This window comes from Pristis pectinata, chromosome 13 (genome assembly GCF_009764475.1).
Source record: "Pristis pectinata isolate sPriPec2 chromosome 13, sPriPec2.1.pri, whole genome shotgun sequence".
NCBI lineage: Eukaryota > Metazoa > Chordata > Chondrichthyes > Rhinopristiformes > Pristidae > Pristis > Pristis pectinata.
Window position 1 is genome coordinate 45,968,026 of NC_067417.1, and position 17,316 is coordinate 45,985,341.

The 17,316-nt window shown below is 47.1% G+C and overlaps 1 protein-coding gene across 1 annotated transcript in view; it reads right to left on the reverse strand.

Moving 5' to 3' along the window:
• Positions 1-12,290: 12,290 nt before the first annotated feature.
• e2f4 (E2F transcription factor 4) overlaps positions 12,291-17,316 on the reverse strand; it is a 36,668-nt gene continuing 31,642 nt past the window's right edge. The window contains exon 10 of the mRNA XM_052028504.1: positions 12,291-17,134. Coding sequence (XP_051884464.1) covers positions 17,020-17,134 — 115 coding nt within the window. The 3' untranslated portion in view covers positions 12,291-17,019. The remainder of the gene's footprint in view (positions 17,135-17,316) is intronic.

The window sequence follows — 17,316 nt, forward strand, 5'->3', positions numbered from 1 at the left end:
TTGGTACGGCAACTACTCTGCCCAGGACCGCAAGAAACCGCAGAGAGTTGTGGACACAGCCCAGCGCATTGTGGAAACCAGCCTCCTCTCCATGGACTCTGTCTATACCTCTCGCTGCCTTGGTGAAGTAGCCAGCATAATCAAAGACCCCACCCACCCAGGTCATTCTCTCTTCTCTCCTCTCCCACCAGGCAGAAGATACAGGAGCCTGAGGGCACATACCACCAGGCTCAAGGACAGCTTCTATCCCATAGTGATAAGACTATTGAACAGTTCCCTTATACGATGAGATGGACTCTTGACCTCACAATCTACCTTGTTGTGACCTTGCACCCTATTGTCTACCTGCACTGCACTTCCCTGTAGCTGTGACCCTTTACTCTGTCATTGTTTTGTTTTACCTGTACTACCTCAATGCACTCTGTACCAACCCAATGTAACTGCACTGTGTAATGAATTGACCTGTACGATCAGTATGCAGGACAAGTTTTTCACTGCACCTCGGTACAAGTCACAATAATAAACCAATACCAATATTGGATGACTGATCAGTGGGGATGGGCGTGCGGGTGGCATTCACCTGACAAGTGTTGTGACTGAATCTTCCGCTCAGGCTGTCTGCTTTCACTCCTGGAAGCTGGATTAACGTCGATGATATCAAAAGGACCATCAGACTGGAGCTTTATGATTGACTATCGATTGTACCCAGACAGGTGGTAAGAGAAAATGTTCAATTCTGACCTTAAAGTTAAAACTTGGCATGCACATTAGTCAAGGTTCTTATTGAGTCACACAGCTCAGATTTAGTGCGTTCACTTATCAACTAACTTCTGAGAAACTAAGAATTGTGTTTTTGAGGTTGAGGGATAAATATTGGCCAGAGGGGATTCCTGCACTTCCAGTCAGTGGCTTGTTGTGGGCATGGACACTTGATTCCCATCCCCTGACTCAGGAAGCCCTGGGTTAAAGTCACAACCCTGACACTGGAGCACAGAACCCAAAGGTTGGCACTCAAGTTCAACATGCAGAGGGTCACCTTATCTTTTTCCCCTCTCAATTTCCCCTCATCTCCCTCCCGCCCAAATATTTACTTTATCTGCAGCCTGAGTTATTCAATAACTAGTTGATAGGGTGGTGAAAAAGGTGTAATGCATTGCTTGCTTTTATTGGTCGAAGCATTGAGTTCAAGAGATAGGAAGTTACGTTGCAGCCTTATAAGACTCTGGTTAGGCCGCATCTGGAGTATTGCATTCAATTCTGATCTTCCCGTTATAGGAAGGGGGGTGGAATCTTGATCAGGTGGGTAAGTGGGCTGAGGAATGGCAAATGCAGTTTAATTGAGATAAATGTGAAGTGTTGCATTTGTGAAAGTCACGGGCAGGCACGGTAGCGTAGTGGTTAGCGTAACGCTATTACAGCGCCAGCGACCTGGGTTCAATTCTGGCTGCTGTCTGTAAGGAGTTTGTACATTCTCCCCGTGACTGCATGGGTTTCCTCCGGGTGCTCCGGTTTCCTCCCACATTCCAAAGACGTATGGGTTAGGAAGTTGTGGGTGTGCTATGTTGGCACCGGAAGCGTGGCGACACTTGCGGGCTGCCCCCAAAACACTCTATGCAAAAGATGCATTTCAGTGTGTATTTCGATGTACATGTGACTAATAAAGAGATCTTATCAAATCAAGGTAGGACTTTCACAGTGAACAGCACGGACCTGGGGAATGTCGTCGAATAGAGGGACCTTGGAGTCCAGGTACATGGTACCTTGAAAGTGGAGTCACAGGTTGACAAGGTAGTGAAGAAGGTTTTTGGCACGCTGGCCATCATCAGTCAGGGAATTGAGTATAGAAGTTGGGAGTATATGGTCCAGTTATACAAGCAGCTGGTGAGGCTGCAGTTGGAGTAGTGTGTTCAGTTTTGGTCACCCTGCTACAGGGAAGATGTTATTAAACTGGAAAGGGTGCAGAGAAGATTTAAGGGTGTTGCTGAGATTCAAGGGACTGAGTTCTAGGGAGAGGTTGGACAGGCTAGGACTTTTTTCCTTGGTGCTTAAAAGACTGAGAGGTGATTTTATACAGGTGTATAAAATCATGAGTAGCATCAATAGGGCGAATGCAGTCTTTTTCCCAGGGTTGGAGGCGTTAGGGATTATTCTGGAGTCAGGAAATTATGGATAGCAGATATTAATTAAATTGAGAACTAGTCTCCAAGAAATAAAACCTCTTCACAATTTAAGTTCAACTGACACCTTAAGGCTGTTGAAACCAATCGTTGGATGTGGGACATTCTGATTCTGTACCACTGAACCCTATGCAAGGGAAGACAATAGATGAATGTTCATGCTAATTGGTACTCATTGAAAACTTCAGGGAAGGCAGTAAGTGGCAGGGTCTGTTTTGTCACTTAATATTCTGGCTGGTTGTTCATTGAGGGAGCCGTCCCACAACACTGTAACAAAAGGGATATATCTTGGGTGTCTGGAGCTTGTGCCCAGAAGCTTTCAGACTTGCCACCAGTATTTGAATATTCCAAGTTGGGATATGCTACCATTGTAAATATATAATTCTGCAAAGTTACCCATCTACATTCCAAATGTTAACATTAAGTAGGTAATTATAGCCATTGAAACTGTATTTAATCATTTATTGTTGTCTTTGTGTTCAATAAGTATAAAACATTTGTGTCAGGAGAGGAGAACGAGATTCTCTCCAGAAGATCTGCTACGTTGAATAAAGACTCTCATCATCAGCTTCAGTGTCTCCCTGGTGACTTAGTCACAACAGGGGAATCAAGAAAGAGAAGGCATAGGTTTAAGGTGAGAGGGGAAAGATTTAATAGGAACTTGAGGGGCATATTTTGTTTTTAAACACAGGGTGGTACATCTGTGGATGAGCTGCCAGAGGAAGTGGTTGAGGCAGGTACAATAACAACATTTAAAAGACAGTTGGACCGGTACATGGATTGGAAAGGTTTAGAGGGATATGGGACTAGCTTGGATGGGCATCTTGGTCAGCACGGACTGGTTGGGCCGAAGGACCTGTTTCCGTATTGTACGACTCTATGAAGGATTTGGAGGCTTTGGAGAGGGTGCAGAAGAGGTTTGCCAGGATGCTGCTTGGATTAGAGGGCATGTGCTATAAGGAGAGGGATGGACAAACTAGGGCTGTTTTCTCTGGAGCGACTGAGAGGAGACATATAGAGTAGACAGCTAGTATCTTTTTCCCAGGGTCAAGATGTCTAATAAGAGAGGGCAAGCATTTAAGCTGAGAGGGGGAACGTTCAAGGGACACGTGCAGGGCAGGTTTTTCCACCCACGGAGAGCAGTGGGTGCTTGGAATGTGCTGCTGGGGTGGTGGTGGAGGCAGATACAATAGAGGGATTTCAGAGCCTCTTAAGCACATGAATGTGCAGAGAACAGAGGGATATGGACCACGTGGAGGCACAAGGGATTAGTTTAATTAGGGAAATAAAGGTCTGCAGATGCTGGAATCTAGATGAAAAACACTATGATGCTGGAGGAACTCAGCAGGCCAGGCAGCATCCGTGGAGAAAAGCAGGCGGTCAACGTTTCCGGTCAGGACCCTTCTTCAGGACTGAAGATAGGAAAAGGGGAAGCCCAGTATATAGGAGCAGAGCTGTGACAGGTGGACAAAAGAGAGGAGGTGGGGTGGGGTGTCTCAGTAGAGGGGCACAGCACAGATGTTCCCTGTAACAGGGGCATGAAGTGACTGCCTCCTGTAGTGGGAGCACGCCATGATGGACTCAACAATGAAACACCAGCTCTTCCGTTAACCAGAACCAGATACGACACACTTCAGCAACGCCAGTGATGTGGTTTTTCACAAGTGGGTTACAAACTTTGACCACTTTCTGCCTGAAGTTATTTCCAGAACTCACTTCTGAGAAACCACGTCACTGTGGTGTTGCTCAGGGTGAGTTTGAGGTAATTTCAACAGGCAGAAAGTTTGGATCTCCCTTCTACCAGCAGCAACTGCCTTCTTGTATCTGAGATCAGCACATTTTTTGTTAACCAAAGGTATTCGGGAATATGGGGCAGGACCTCTCCCCTCTCCGTCCCAGACTCAAACCTCTTCTCCACCCTCCCTCCCTCCCACTGATGCCCTCACCCACAAACCTGATTCCCCTCTTCCCATTAGCCCCCTCCCCCAGCCCCAGTAAATAATCTTCCCCGTTAGCTCCTCTCCCTCATTAATGACATCCCCATTAACCCCAAACCTCCAGTAATAAGCCTTTTCTCCACCGACCATCCCATCTATGGATTCTTCAACCTGGTTAGCTTCTCCCCAGCTAACACCATCTCATTAACCAGTCTCCTTGCTCTCCCCCACCCCCCATATCCTCATAGCCCTCTCGTTCATCCCTGAACTCCCGCTTGCCCTGCTCTCTCACTATTTATCGATCTAACCCCTCTTCCCCACGCTAAGACCCCTCCGCAACTAAAGCACTCTCACTAACCTCTCCCCACCTAACCCTTCCCTCCCATTAACCCCTCCGAGTTCCTCTCTGATAGCTGATCGCCCCATATCCCTCTGGAATTTCGGCATCCCACCCTGCTCCCCTGTGTTTACCTTTTCCAGCTTGCAACCCTTGCCCTGCCAGTTGTACCTCTGTGCATCCTCTGCTTTGCACTGTTGGGACCCTCAGGTCGTCGGTGCCTTGCAGGCACACTACCCAGACAGGCAGCTGTGAAGGCTTCACCTTCTCTTTGAGCCTGACCTCATGGGACAACCACACACATGTACTGACACCTCACCCTTTCCCTCCCCAGTGGAGGGCACTGAATATCAATCTGGGTTTGTGAATTCACTGGATCACTTTCTCCTGCTTAACCCTTGGAGGATCACCTGCAACCCTGGGCCAGATCGACCCTGGAACTAGAGCTGGCCTCGAAGGCGAGGCCCTCCTGGTCTGTCCCAGCGCATTTCACAGCCTCGCCAGCTTCGGACTCTGCCGGCACCCAATGCAATGAGCCTCGGGGTAGGGTGTAATGTGGCCAAAGGAGTCTTCAAAGTGAATGTGCAGTGGCCAGGTGTCGGCAGTGGATGACAGAATATGGCACTAACCCCTCCAAACTGTGTGGATCCAAGGCACAACCCAGAAGTTTGAGCTCAAAGTCTGGCATCGCTCTGAGTGAGTGCACATGGACAGAGATGTTGCCTTCTAGATAAGGCCTGAAACTGATTCCTCACCCTCCCTCTCTCGGATGCCCATAAGATCCAATGCTTAGTCAAAGCTGAAGGTGATCAATGCTTCTCCCTCAGTTAACATCTCTATGGTTATAACATTTCACTTGCGGGAGATTCTGACTATTACAACATTGTCTATTGATCAGAAGTACTTCATGGACTGCAAAGGAAAGTTGCTCTCAAAATCTCAATAACTGGATTAATTACCAGCCATGTGACTGGAATAAAACTCCAATTATATGCAATCCGACTATTTGGAAATCCAGACCTGGCTCACCAGGTGATGTTCCCACACTCCCTTCCAACTCACCAGGAGCCCGGTTAATACACACCCTTGAAACTCACTGATGCGCCAGCTCCTGCACTCCCTTCCTGCTCACTGGGTTCACTGAGGATTTGTTCTGGTACTGTGAAACATCCAAACAAAACTGATTAAAAGTGCATTGAGGTATTAATGAGACCAACACCCGACAGTGCAGGAAATCATAAAGGAGGCACGCCAGCTCGCATTAGGAGTTTGAGGAGATTTGCTCCGTCACCAAAGACTCTTGCAAATTTCTACAGATGTACGGCGGAGAACCTTCTGACTGGTTGTACCATAGCTTGGTATGGGGGCTCCAATGTGCAGGATCGCAAGAGGCTGCAGAGGGTTGTAGACTCCGCTGGCTCCATAATGGGCACAACCCTCCCCGCCATCGAGGACATCTTCAAGAGGCGGTGCCTCAAGGCGGCAACATCCATCACCATAGACCCCTCACCATCTGGGACGTGCCCTCTTCTTGTTATTACCATCGGGGAGGAGGTACTGGAGCCTGAAGAGACACTCAATGATTCGGAAACAGCTTCTCCCCCTCCGCCAGATTTCTGAATGGTCCATGAACACTACCTTGTTATTCTTTTTTTTGCACTATTTATTTTGTAATTTATAGTAATTTTGTCAAGCTCCCCAGTCACTGCAGAAGGCTGATTGAACGAGGGAGCTGCAGGCTGAACAGCACCACCACCCTGTGGCCAGATTATGAATTGCAGGGGCTGGGACTTCCACTGCTCCAAATTCTGAAGGCTCAGTTCCAATTTATTGTCCAGATGAAGAGTCTCAACCCGATGTTGCCTGACCTGCTGAGTTTCCCCTAGCAGTTTGCTTTCCGCTCCAGATTCCAGTGCCTTCAATCTTGTGTCTCCAATCTAATTAAAATTAAAACACAGCACTAAACAAGCCCTATCAATTATATCCTTGCAATTGAACCAATTCCCAATGAATAACACAAAGTTTGAGTCTGATTTACTCCTTTTACTGAAGGCCATTGTCCTGAAGAATACTCTCCCCCTCTCTTCTCCCACATGGGGATCAATCTCACCCTCCTCCCTCCCCCCCCAACACCTGGATTAACCTCACCCTCTTCCTCCTCCCTCCAAAATGCAGATGAATCTCACTCTCTCCCTTTCACACAAGAATCACTCTCGACATCTAGATCAGTTCCTCCTCCTCTGCCTTACAATGTGGTTATGCAGTTTGGAAATTTAAACCACGGCAGGACTTACGCAGTGAATAGAGGGGCCCTGGAGAGTGTAGAAGAAACAGAGAGACAAGTACATCATTACTTGAAAGTAGCAGAGGTAGACTGGGCCGTGAAGGCAGCGTTTGGCACACTTGCCTTCAGTCAGGGCATTGAGTACAGGAGTTGGAACACATTATATCTGTAGAAGACATTGGTGAGACCGTACTTGGAGTGTTGTGAGACATTCTGGTTGCCCAGCTACAGGAAGGATGTCATAAAGTTGGAAAACGTGCAATAAAGATTCACAAGGATGTTACCGGGACCAGAGGGCTTGAATTACAAGGAGAGATTGGATAGGTTGGGGCTCCTCCCCCCGGAGTGTTGGAAGCTGAAGGGGTGACATTACAGAGGTGGGTAAAGTCATGAGGGGCACAGACGCTGCTCGACCTGCTGAGTTCCTCAAGCAGATTGTGTGTTGCTCCAGATTTCAGCATCCGCAATCTCCTGGAAAATAAGGTATCTTTATTAGTCACATGTACATCGAAACACAGTGAAATGCATCTTTTTGCATACAGTGTTCTGGGGGCAGCCCGCAAGTGTCACCACGCTTCCGGCGCCAACACAGCATGCCCACTTCCTAACTCGTACGTCTTTGGAATGTGGGAGGAAACCGGAGCACCCGGAGGAAACCCACACAGACACGGGGAGAATGTACTGACTCCTTACAGACAGTGGCGGGAATTGAACCTGGGTCGCTGGCGCTGTAATAGCGTTACGCTAACCGCTACACTACCATGTCTGCCCATTACCTCCTCTGAATATGGGCAGACATTTTGCCCAGGGTGGGGGAGGCTAAAATGAGAGGGCACAGATTAAAGATGAGAGGGGAAAGGTTTAAAGGGGAGCTTAGGGGCAAGATTCCCCCCTCCCCCCACACAGGGTGGTGGGTATATGGAACAAGCTTCCAGAGGAAGTGGTACAGGCAGGTACAGTTACAACATTTAAGATATTGGGACAGGTACATGGATAGGAAAGGTTTAGAGGGATACGGGCCAAACGTAAGCAAATGGGACTGGTTCAGGGAGGCAAATTGGTCGGCATGCACAAGTTGGGCTGAAGGGCCAGTTTCCATGCTGTGTAACTCTGTGACACATCTAGATGACCCTTTCCCTTGCGTTCAGTCACTTCTTGACACTCTGGTTCTCATCAACCATGTCACTGAACCCATTCAGTGGCTCCTCTCTCTTCTGAACCCCTCATCAGAACCTTCCCCTTCCTGTAAATTGTTTAGCTTAAAGCCCTGTCCACAGCCTGAGTTACAGAATTTGCCAAGACCCTGGCCCCAACCAGATCCAAGTGAAGCCCATCCCATCAAAACAGCTCCCTCCTTTCCTAGTACTGGTGTCACTGCCCAAGGGAATGCAACCATTTCTCACACCCCCATCCTCTGAGCTTACTGACTCGATGCCAACTTGGCCTGGGTAGTAATGCCAAGATTGTTACACTTGTGGTTCTGCTTTTCAATTTGGACTCTTGGCTGCTCATATTCCATCAGCAGAACCCTCATCCCTGTCACTGGTTCCCACAGGCAACATGACAAATGAATTCCCAAGCTCCTCCCCTGAGAGGTATCCATAACCTTTGTCAATTGATGGGCAACATAATTGTCAGGGATAACAAACTGTTGGAGGAACTCAGTGGGTCAGGCATCTGTGGAGGGAAAAGGAGGTCGATGTTTCGGGTTGAGACCCTTCATCTGGACTGACAGAGGGGAGACGGCCAGTATAAAGAGGTGTGGGGGGGGGCAGGGAAGGGGTGGAGCAAGAGCTGGTGGGTGATAGGTGGATCCAGGTGAGGGGGGGAGGGCTGATGGGCAGATGAAGGAGGGGAGAGTGGAGATGGTGACAGAGGCTGGGAGGTGAGAGGTGGAGGCGACAAAGGGCTGCTGGTGATGGAATCTGATAGGAGGGGAAGGTGGAGCATGGAACCAAATAAGGGAGGTGTGGAGGGCGGATGGGAGCAGTGGGGGAAGGGGGACCCAGTTTGGGGGGGGGGGGGGAAGTGTGTGGGTGGTGGGTCTTCGGGACTCTCATTCTCGGCTGCAGTGAACAGGACCTACCCACTGATCATAGTCTGGTCTACCACCACCACAGACCGTCAGGCAATTTCAAAGTTAAAGGAACAGTTTTCACTGGTGCTGAGCAGTGTGGCAACCCCTATTGTGGGGATAGATGAGACACAGGTCTTTAACGGACCAGCCATCAAACCATTGCCATTAGTTCCGGGTTGCCTTGCACACCAGTGGCAAGGTTAAGTCAATATCATCCTCGTAGTGGCCGCAATCCCAATGCAGTGAGCTGGGAAGAGGGATAGGTAGGGGTAATCACCTGCAGTCCCTCCACCCAGGGCCAAGCTGCCTGTGTCTTGCTGCTTCTTCCACATTTCCTTACGATACAGGAGGCCATTCGGCCCAGAGTATCACAGACTAATCCCATTCCCCAATTAATCCATGTATCCTTCCCTGATTCCCATCATTTCTAGCACTCACCTACACACTTGGGTCAATTTACAGTGGAGAACTAACCGACCAGCCTATGTTTTTTGGGGGGGGGGGGTGTTGGGGGAGGTGGTTGGGTCATAGGGAAGAACATGCAAACTCCATGCAGACATCAGAGGTCAGGACTGAACCCAGGTCTTTGGAGCTGTGAGGCAGCAGATCTACTAACCACGTCACTGTGCCGCCGCTAGATTCTGCTGGGATGGTTCCAGATTAATTCACGGGTCAGCTGTAAATTGATGTGTTACACCGAGTGCAAAAATCCAAGCCTCGTGTATAATGGGTGTACCCAGGACAGATAGAGTAGCCCAGGATCGTTCCGCTTAAAACGCTCCTCGTCAGCTGGGTCTTGAAAGGTAGGCAGGAAAATGGATGCCCTGTTCTGGCACACTGCCAGGCAGCCAATTAAACGTGAGCCAGCACATCATAAACCTCCTCTCTGTGTGCACCCCCTCCTGAAGTGAGCCCTCTCCACAATCAGTTCCTCGTCTTTGGGAGGCAGCTCGGCCAAAACTCAGTCTATCTCATGTGGGTCCCCCCGGGCTTCCACTGGGAGAATTGCCAACAAGTTTCATTTTACATGTACGAGTCGCCAGGAGATCCACAGTGTGGTTTACTCTGGTGACTGCAAACTCCAGGGCACTGACATTTCCCTAGCCCAGATACAACCTGTCATTTGGCATTTTGGATTGGGACAACCAGCAAGGGAAACTGGCTGGCTCGCACCTCGCACTCAATGTCAGCAAGACCAAGGAATTGATTGTGGACTTCAGGAAGGGGAAGTCGGGAGAACACACACCAGTCCTCATTGAGGGGTCAGCGGTGGAAAGGGTGAGCAGCTTCAAGTTCCTGGGTGCCAACATCTCAGAGGATCTATCCTGGGCCCAACATACTGATGCAATCATGAAGGCGGCAAACCAGTGGTTCTACTTCATTAGGAGTTTGAGGAGGTTTGGTGTGTCACCAAAGACTTGCAGATTTCTACAGATGTACGGCGGAGAGCATTCTGACTGGTTGCGTCACTGCCTGGTACAGAGGCTCCAATGTGCAGGATCGCAAGAGGCTGCAAAGTGTTGTAGACTCAGCCAGCTCCATCACGGGCACAACCCTCCTCACCAGAGAGGACGTCTTCAAGAGGCAGTGCCTCAAGGCAGCATCCATCATTAAGGACCGTCACCATCCAGGACATGCCCTCTTCTCGTCACTACCATCAGGGAGCCTGAAGACCCACACTCAACAATTCATGAACAGCTTCTTCCCCTCTGCCATCAGATTTCTGAACAGTCCATGAACACTACCTCATTATTCCTCTTTTGCACTATTTATTTGTTTTTGTAACTTATAGTAATTTTTGTGTCTTTATGTCTTGCACTGTACTGCTGCCACAAAACAATAAATTTCACGACCTACGTCAGTGATAATAAACCTGATTCTGGCTAGTTTCGATCTTGTATGGGACAGCCTATAAACAGAAGGGAGGTCCTGTAAAATACAGCTGGCAACCCTGCATCCACTACATTAGGTGGCAGTGTTTACTCCCAGGGTCCTGTGTGCAGGCAAAAGCCTAGGGCCAAATTCAGGACCTCCACTCAAACCCGCATCAACCATGTTTACTCCAGCCAATCAGAAATCAGACCTGCTGAGTAACCATGGCAACACAGCAACCCATCTGGAGCCACCTCTGCGCAGAATTGGAATTACTTTTGATTCATATTCTTTTAAGGACGTCCACTTATGGAGCATCTCCCTTGACTTCAGATGCTCCAAAGCACCTTGCAGCTAATGAAGGTGCAGTACATAAGCACCAGTCAGTATGCGCACAAAGTGTGAACAGTAAAGGAACAGACATTGCATCTCAAAGTGGAGCAGAGTACGTCACAGATTCATGGTCAGAGTTGGGAAGTTAAAGGTGTCTCATAAACCATATACATATTTTCTCCCTTCCCTTATTTCATTCCCTCCTGGTCCCTGCCCTCTCTGATCCTTGCATCCCTGTGTCCCAGACTCACAACCTTAACTGAGACTGGGGAGGCGTGAAATGGCCCTTCAGTCACCTCACAGGCCCACATTTTGGTCACGTTCTGCTAATTAATCTGGCTTTGTCACACGAATGAAATTCAACAGCGAGAGATTAATTCTGCATTCCAATGCATGCAAACAAATTGAACTGATAAAGGGTGCCTTGAAATGCCAACAGATGGAAAGCGAACCTTCTGCGACGTGCAGGAAGCAGAGCTCGATCGTCATGGGCTTCAATTGTGGATGGCAGCAACTGTGGAAGATTTAAAGAAAAAAAGCAAGTGAGTGATGAGCAAGTCCAAGGAGGCTGCACTGGATGCTCAGCCACAGGCTATAAAACAAGGTGGGGTGAAAATCAAAACCAAGGATTTGCACTTAAAATAAATTTGCTCTACAGTAACCAACCTCCTTCTGGCACCCGAGTGGCTGTTATGGTGACTCTTCTTGGAGGGGTGGGAGATCCTTTATTCTGCTAAGTGGGAGCAATCTCAATTTCAAGGAACCCACAGTATATCTAGTGTGATTTGTAGGTATACACACCTGATGCAGTAGACTAACTTCAGATTCTCTCCCCATTTCACGCCTCCCCAGTCTCAGTTAAGGCTGTGAGTCTGGGACACAGGAATGCAAGGATCAGAGAGGGCAGGGACCAGGAGGGAATGAAATAAGGGAAGGGAGAAAAGTGGTGGAAGGGTAAAGGGAAAAAGTTAAATTCGTGGAACTAAAGTGACAGACAGAATGCTCAACCCTTTGTCCTTCAACCATCCACTATGAGAACTTTATTTTACACAATAAACAGGCTATTTGGCCCCTTACTGTCTGCTATCCCATTCAATATCATGCAGATCTTTGACATCTGATCACTTTCCTACACTAACCCTTAATCTCTTAATAGTTAAACACTTATAAAATTCTGCAGCAGGTTGGAGTATTGGATCACTGGACATCCAAAAGTTATATTCTTTTTCCAAAACAAATCTACACAACATAGATAAACGTTGAATCTGGAAAAAAAAGTTTTATTAAAGTACTGTACAATTCCCAAATTCACTGCAGTTAACACCAGGACAGAACAAGGGCTGTAATGGGAGACGCAATGGTGAAGACACACATGCATGTGCTGTCTGGTACAAAACAATCAAAATACAATATCAACCAATCTCTTTTAAAAAAGCTTGTAAAACAAATTACAATTCAATAAGCGAGGAACACAATGTTTGCAAATGTGACAATATAGTTGCAATATTGCAAACGTGAAGCCGCTTTCCTCAATTTAGACACTATTAAACACAAAAAGAAAAATAATATAGAAATTCTTCCTTTGCAAAGCCAGCCTACAATGGAATGACCATCTGTTGTCATATGATACAATATAAACATCTGATTTCTCTAAAGTGCTATGTTGAGATGAATTTCAGTTTACAAAAGGCTTTGTGTAAATTGTCCAAAACTGGCATGTTATGATTTCAAATACTCCCCCCCCCCCCACACAAAAAAAGTACAAAAATAATTTTTATATTCAAGAACCAAAAACAAGTGTCATCTTACATCCCCGTCATAGCGTCCAACACTGTCATTCAACCCTAACAGGAGCAACCATTAAAACAATCTGACAGCCTTTAGCAGAGAGGTGGGAAGAGGTGAATTTTGCAGTCCTGGCAGTAGATTCAAGTGTGTGATGTGGGCAGCAAGCAACATTGGGAATGTTTCTGGGGAAGGGTTGGGAGGGAGGAATAGGCAAAGAGTCCTTTTATTCCCTGTTAAGCCAATAAGCAAAAGCTATTTTCCTCCCTCATTTTCAGGAAAATGCCACATGTTGCTGTGCATTCAATCCATGGTAAATCCACACTCATTGTTTACTGGGGTATTTTTCCAATTTGGGGGGGGGGGGGGGGACGGGGCTGTGACAATGCATGGAAAACACTTGGCAATGACGTTACAATATTTCCAATGATGAACCCAAAGCAGGCACCAAATTGAGAACGCATCCCTGCAAGTGAACCATCTTCACTTACAGAGAAGTTTCAGGCAAGTGAAATCCAGCTGCTCATTGAATAATCTCTCGATTCCTTCATTGTTAAACTCTCAAAATGATAGACCACCTGGCAAAGGAAGTGGGATTATCTGATTATATTAAAAACAAATATTAAAAGAGATTGTTAACCTGCTATTTTCTTTCCCTGGAAGATTTGGAAATAGCTTGAATGGTGAAAGGGGCCCGGATACTTAATCATTCTTAAACAAGAGTACCAATTATGTCAGTGTGGACATAAGACTTGTTCTTTTAAAAAAGTTTGTTCAAAGAATGAACATCACAGCAAAGGCAGACATCAAGGGCCTGTGCAGAAAGCAATAGGGCTCACATATTGTATTGATTTGATTCAGACTCCCTGGCAGTCGAGCTTCCTTAATATAGTTATTTTGCTAGACTTTAACTATTAGTTTTATTTTAAAATAGAACATTGAAATAAAGTCCACATAGGAACAACTAGAAAAAAAATACTAATAGCCATATATCATTGCAAGACACTTGTACATTCTTACTCCAATACTCCTGGAATATAGTATACAGATCCAGCCTCTCTTCCCATGGAAGATGTGCTTGCAGGAGGAGTGCAACAAAGACTCATCAGACCGATTCCTGGGAAGAGGGTCATATTGTATAAGGAGAGATTAAGCACAGTGGGTCTGTACTACTTTACAATTTAGATGAATGAGAAGTGATCTTATTGAGACATAGAGTAGGCAGGATAGATGCATGTTTCCATTATCTGAGAAGGTTAGAACCAGGGATGAAAGTCACAAAATAAGGGATTGGTCATTCAAGAAAGGCGCGGGTGGTGAATCTTTGGAATAAGGTTCACATTTGGAAACTGAGAACAGAGTAGGAAAGGCCACAGTCCATCAGGGGCAGCCTCCATCACCCAAACTGCAATTGTGAACATCTTCCATGTTCGCCACCCTTAATCCGTTAATACCCTTGTGGATAAACTAAGCGATTGCTTTGAATGACGACAACCAGGTTGACAGTGCAAGGTGCTGTCGAACTCGGAGCAATCCCAGTCACAGTGCACACCGTGCGGGAAGGGATGTCTTCAGCACAAGAAAAGGGAATATTTCAGATTTACAATCACCGAAGGCCTGCAAACACAAGCAGCTTCTGAGGCAGTGATCATGGGTAGTGTTGGCAAATTGGAGACCACTGGCAGGGAAGGGTCGAGAGGGATGGGAGACGTGGCCAGACAATGACAGAGATAGATGCAGCATGGCAACAGGTCCTTTGGACCACTGAGTCCAGACTGTCCATTAACCACCCAGTTACAAACCCTACATCAATCCCAATTTTTATTATTTCCTCCACATTCCCATCAACTTCCGAGATTCTACCACTCACCTACACACTAGGGGCAATTTACAGCCGTCAATTAACCTACTAACACAATTTTGGGATGTGGGAGGAAACTGGAGCACCCAGAGGAAACCCACACAGAGGGAGAATGTGTAAACTCCACAAAGACCACAGCTGAGGTCAGCATTGAACCTGGGTATCAGTGCCGTGAAGTAAAAGCGCTAACAGCTGCACCAACGTGCTGTCTTTCTACTGAGTCACATGGGGTAGTAAATATACAGCCAATCTAAATTGTAAAGCACAAGAGAGCCATTGGGCCTCCCAGTATAACGTGCAGAACGGAAGATATTCCAGGGCAGTCCCATTTTCTAGTCACAAACCTTCACTACAGACCAGCCCAAACTAACCCTGCTCTCAGCAGTTTGGTTCCCTCAAGGCAAAATAGAATGCATCTGGAAGTGCAGTGTTAGAGGCCAGGCCAGCTACACCATAGCTTAATCTGCTTTTCAGTTAAGCCCCCACATCGGGGCGTGGAAAGACATGAATGTGGTGTGTATATAAAGAATGAATACAATCACACTCACACCACTGGGATCTGCATTCAAAATTCGGCAGGGCGACTTACTTGATGCAAGGTCGGGGTGGGGGGGGGGCGGCGGGGAGGGAATGCAAACAAACCCTGCCTCCAAACCTCTCCCCCCATTCCTCCCTCAATCTGCAAATATAGCTTTCTGTGTTAAGTTGCCACCATAAGAGTCAAAGTTGGGCTGCTCACCCACCCTTCCCACACCCCCCTCCCCCCACCCCTAGATCACCTCCACTTTTATAAAAGCAATGCTTCTGATCTGTGCATACAAATCTTCAAGGATTACCACCAACTAAAGTCTCTGCAAGACAACCCCAATACACTGATGGATTAACGTTTAAAAAATGTTTCATGTAAAAGATTCAAACTTGCACTTTAGCAACTGCAAACTTGGCTTTTGGGTGTGATGTAGGATGTTTCTCTGCTTGAAAGGAGCTGTTTTAACCTAGTGAGCAATACCACTGGATACACTGGCGACAAACCACAGCAATGACATGTTCCTTCCCCCAAAAAAATGAAAACTGGACGATGGCAAGGAAAATCAGTTTGCGAGTCAGGGTGTGGCCATAAGAGGCCATTTTGTGCAGGATGGGCAGCCAAAAGGCAGTGCCTCATTCAGAGGAGACATCCACCAGGTCAAAATGCCTAGTGAGCATTTAAAAAACAAATGCCACTAGCATACATCAATTTTGGAAAGGTCTCTCGAGAGGAGAATTGTTCTCTTATGCTAAGTGGTAGACTCTCAAGAACCCCCTCCAAAAAGCAGCCCAACACCAAGAAAGAAACCCAACACTAAAGGATTAAGCCCTTTGTATCTGACAGCACAGTGCAATTTCCTCTGGGCTAATTGACAACAACACCCAAATCCCTGGAGGGTCAATTAACACAGAGCAGGGTACAGGAAGACTTGACGCTCGCAGCTCTTAGAATTGCTCCTCACCCCTCTTCACCGGCCCATTCCAGTTCTGCCCGCCACACTCAGATAAGAGGAGCACAATTCCATTTTTATGCTGGTGTGTTTGGCAAAGTGAAGCAGCCACAGATCACGTGGGGGGGGTGGGGGGTTGGTGGGAGACACACCCAGACACACACACAAAGAGAAACAGAGATAAATTTGGGACGGCGTCGATTTTTCAGGCAATGACCCTGATTTAGAGTTAATATTGAAATCTGGAGGTTTAAAACAACCCTCTTAACTTTTAAAACTGACGGCTTTGTAAGTGCCCCCCCTCCACTGCCTTGAAATGGACTGTTCCACTTGATGTCACTTGTTGAACAGCAATGGAAGGAGACGGACAAGGCCAGTGGCACATCCATGGAGTAGAGGGAGGACTCAAGCCTGACAGTAAGGTGAACACATTCATCCAAGTTGGCGACCTCCAGCCAGATGGAATGGCAGCTCGCACTTGGCGCCACATTGGTATCTTGCACAAGCCCACGCGCCCATTCCCTGGGTAACTGAAGCAGCACCAGAGCTGCCAGCCGCAAATACGATACTGGATCAGACTGTGCTTGGCCCCTGGACTGAAGAACGATCCCAGCAACCTCTTCAAGGCGAGCAAGTTAATAAAAAAAACACAAAACTGCCAAACATTCCAGCAACGCTCATCGACAATAATCGCTTCACCGTATTCTGGTGCAATCACATCAAACGTTCACTCACTCCTGGAGATCAATGTAGAATTGCAAAAGATGCCATTTCCTCTGTTCGAAAAAAATATTTTTTTCTTTTTTTTTTGTTTTGTTAAAAGATTGTTTCTTTAAAAGTCTTATACACAGCTGCCAGGTGACCAAGGCCAGAGAAGGTCAAAGGTTGAGAATGGGCACATCGAAGAGGTCGCAGACGCCTTCGCTGTCATCGAGGTTGAAGTAATAGTCATGGTCTCCAGGAGGTGGAGACAGCCTCAACAGAGGAGCAAAACTGCAAAGGAAACAGAGCGACACAGTGGGTACATGAATGATCGCTGGTATGGCAGCAAGGTTTAGACCCATGGTACAACAGCAACAAAAGGCGTGCTTCCCACAGGAGTCAATTAAAGCAGCCCACCACCACAAAACAATACCATTCATCTCCACCCCAAGAGAATCCATCGCACACCCACC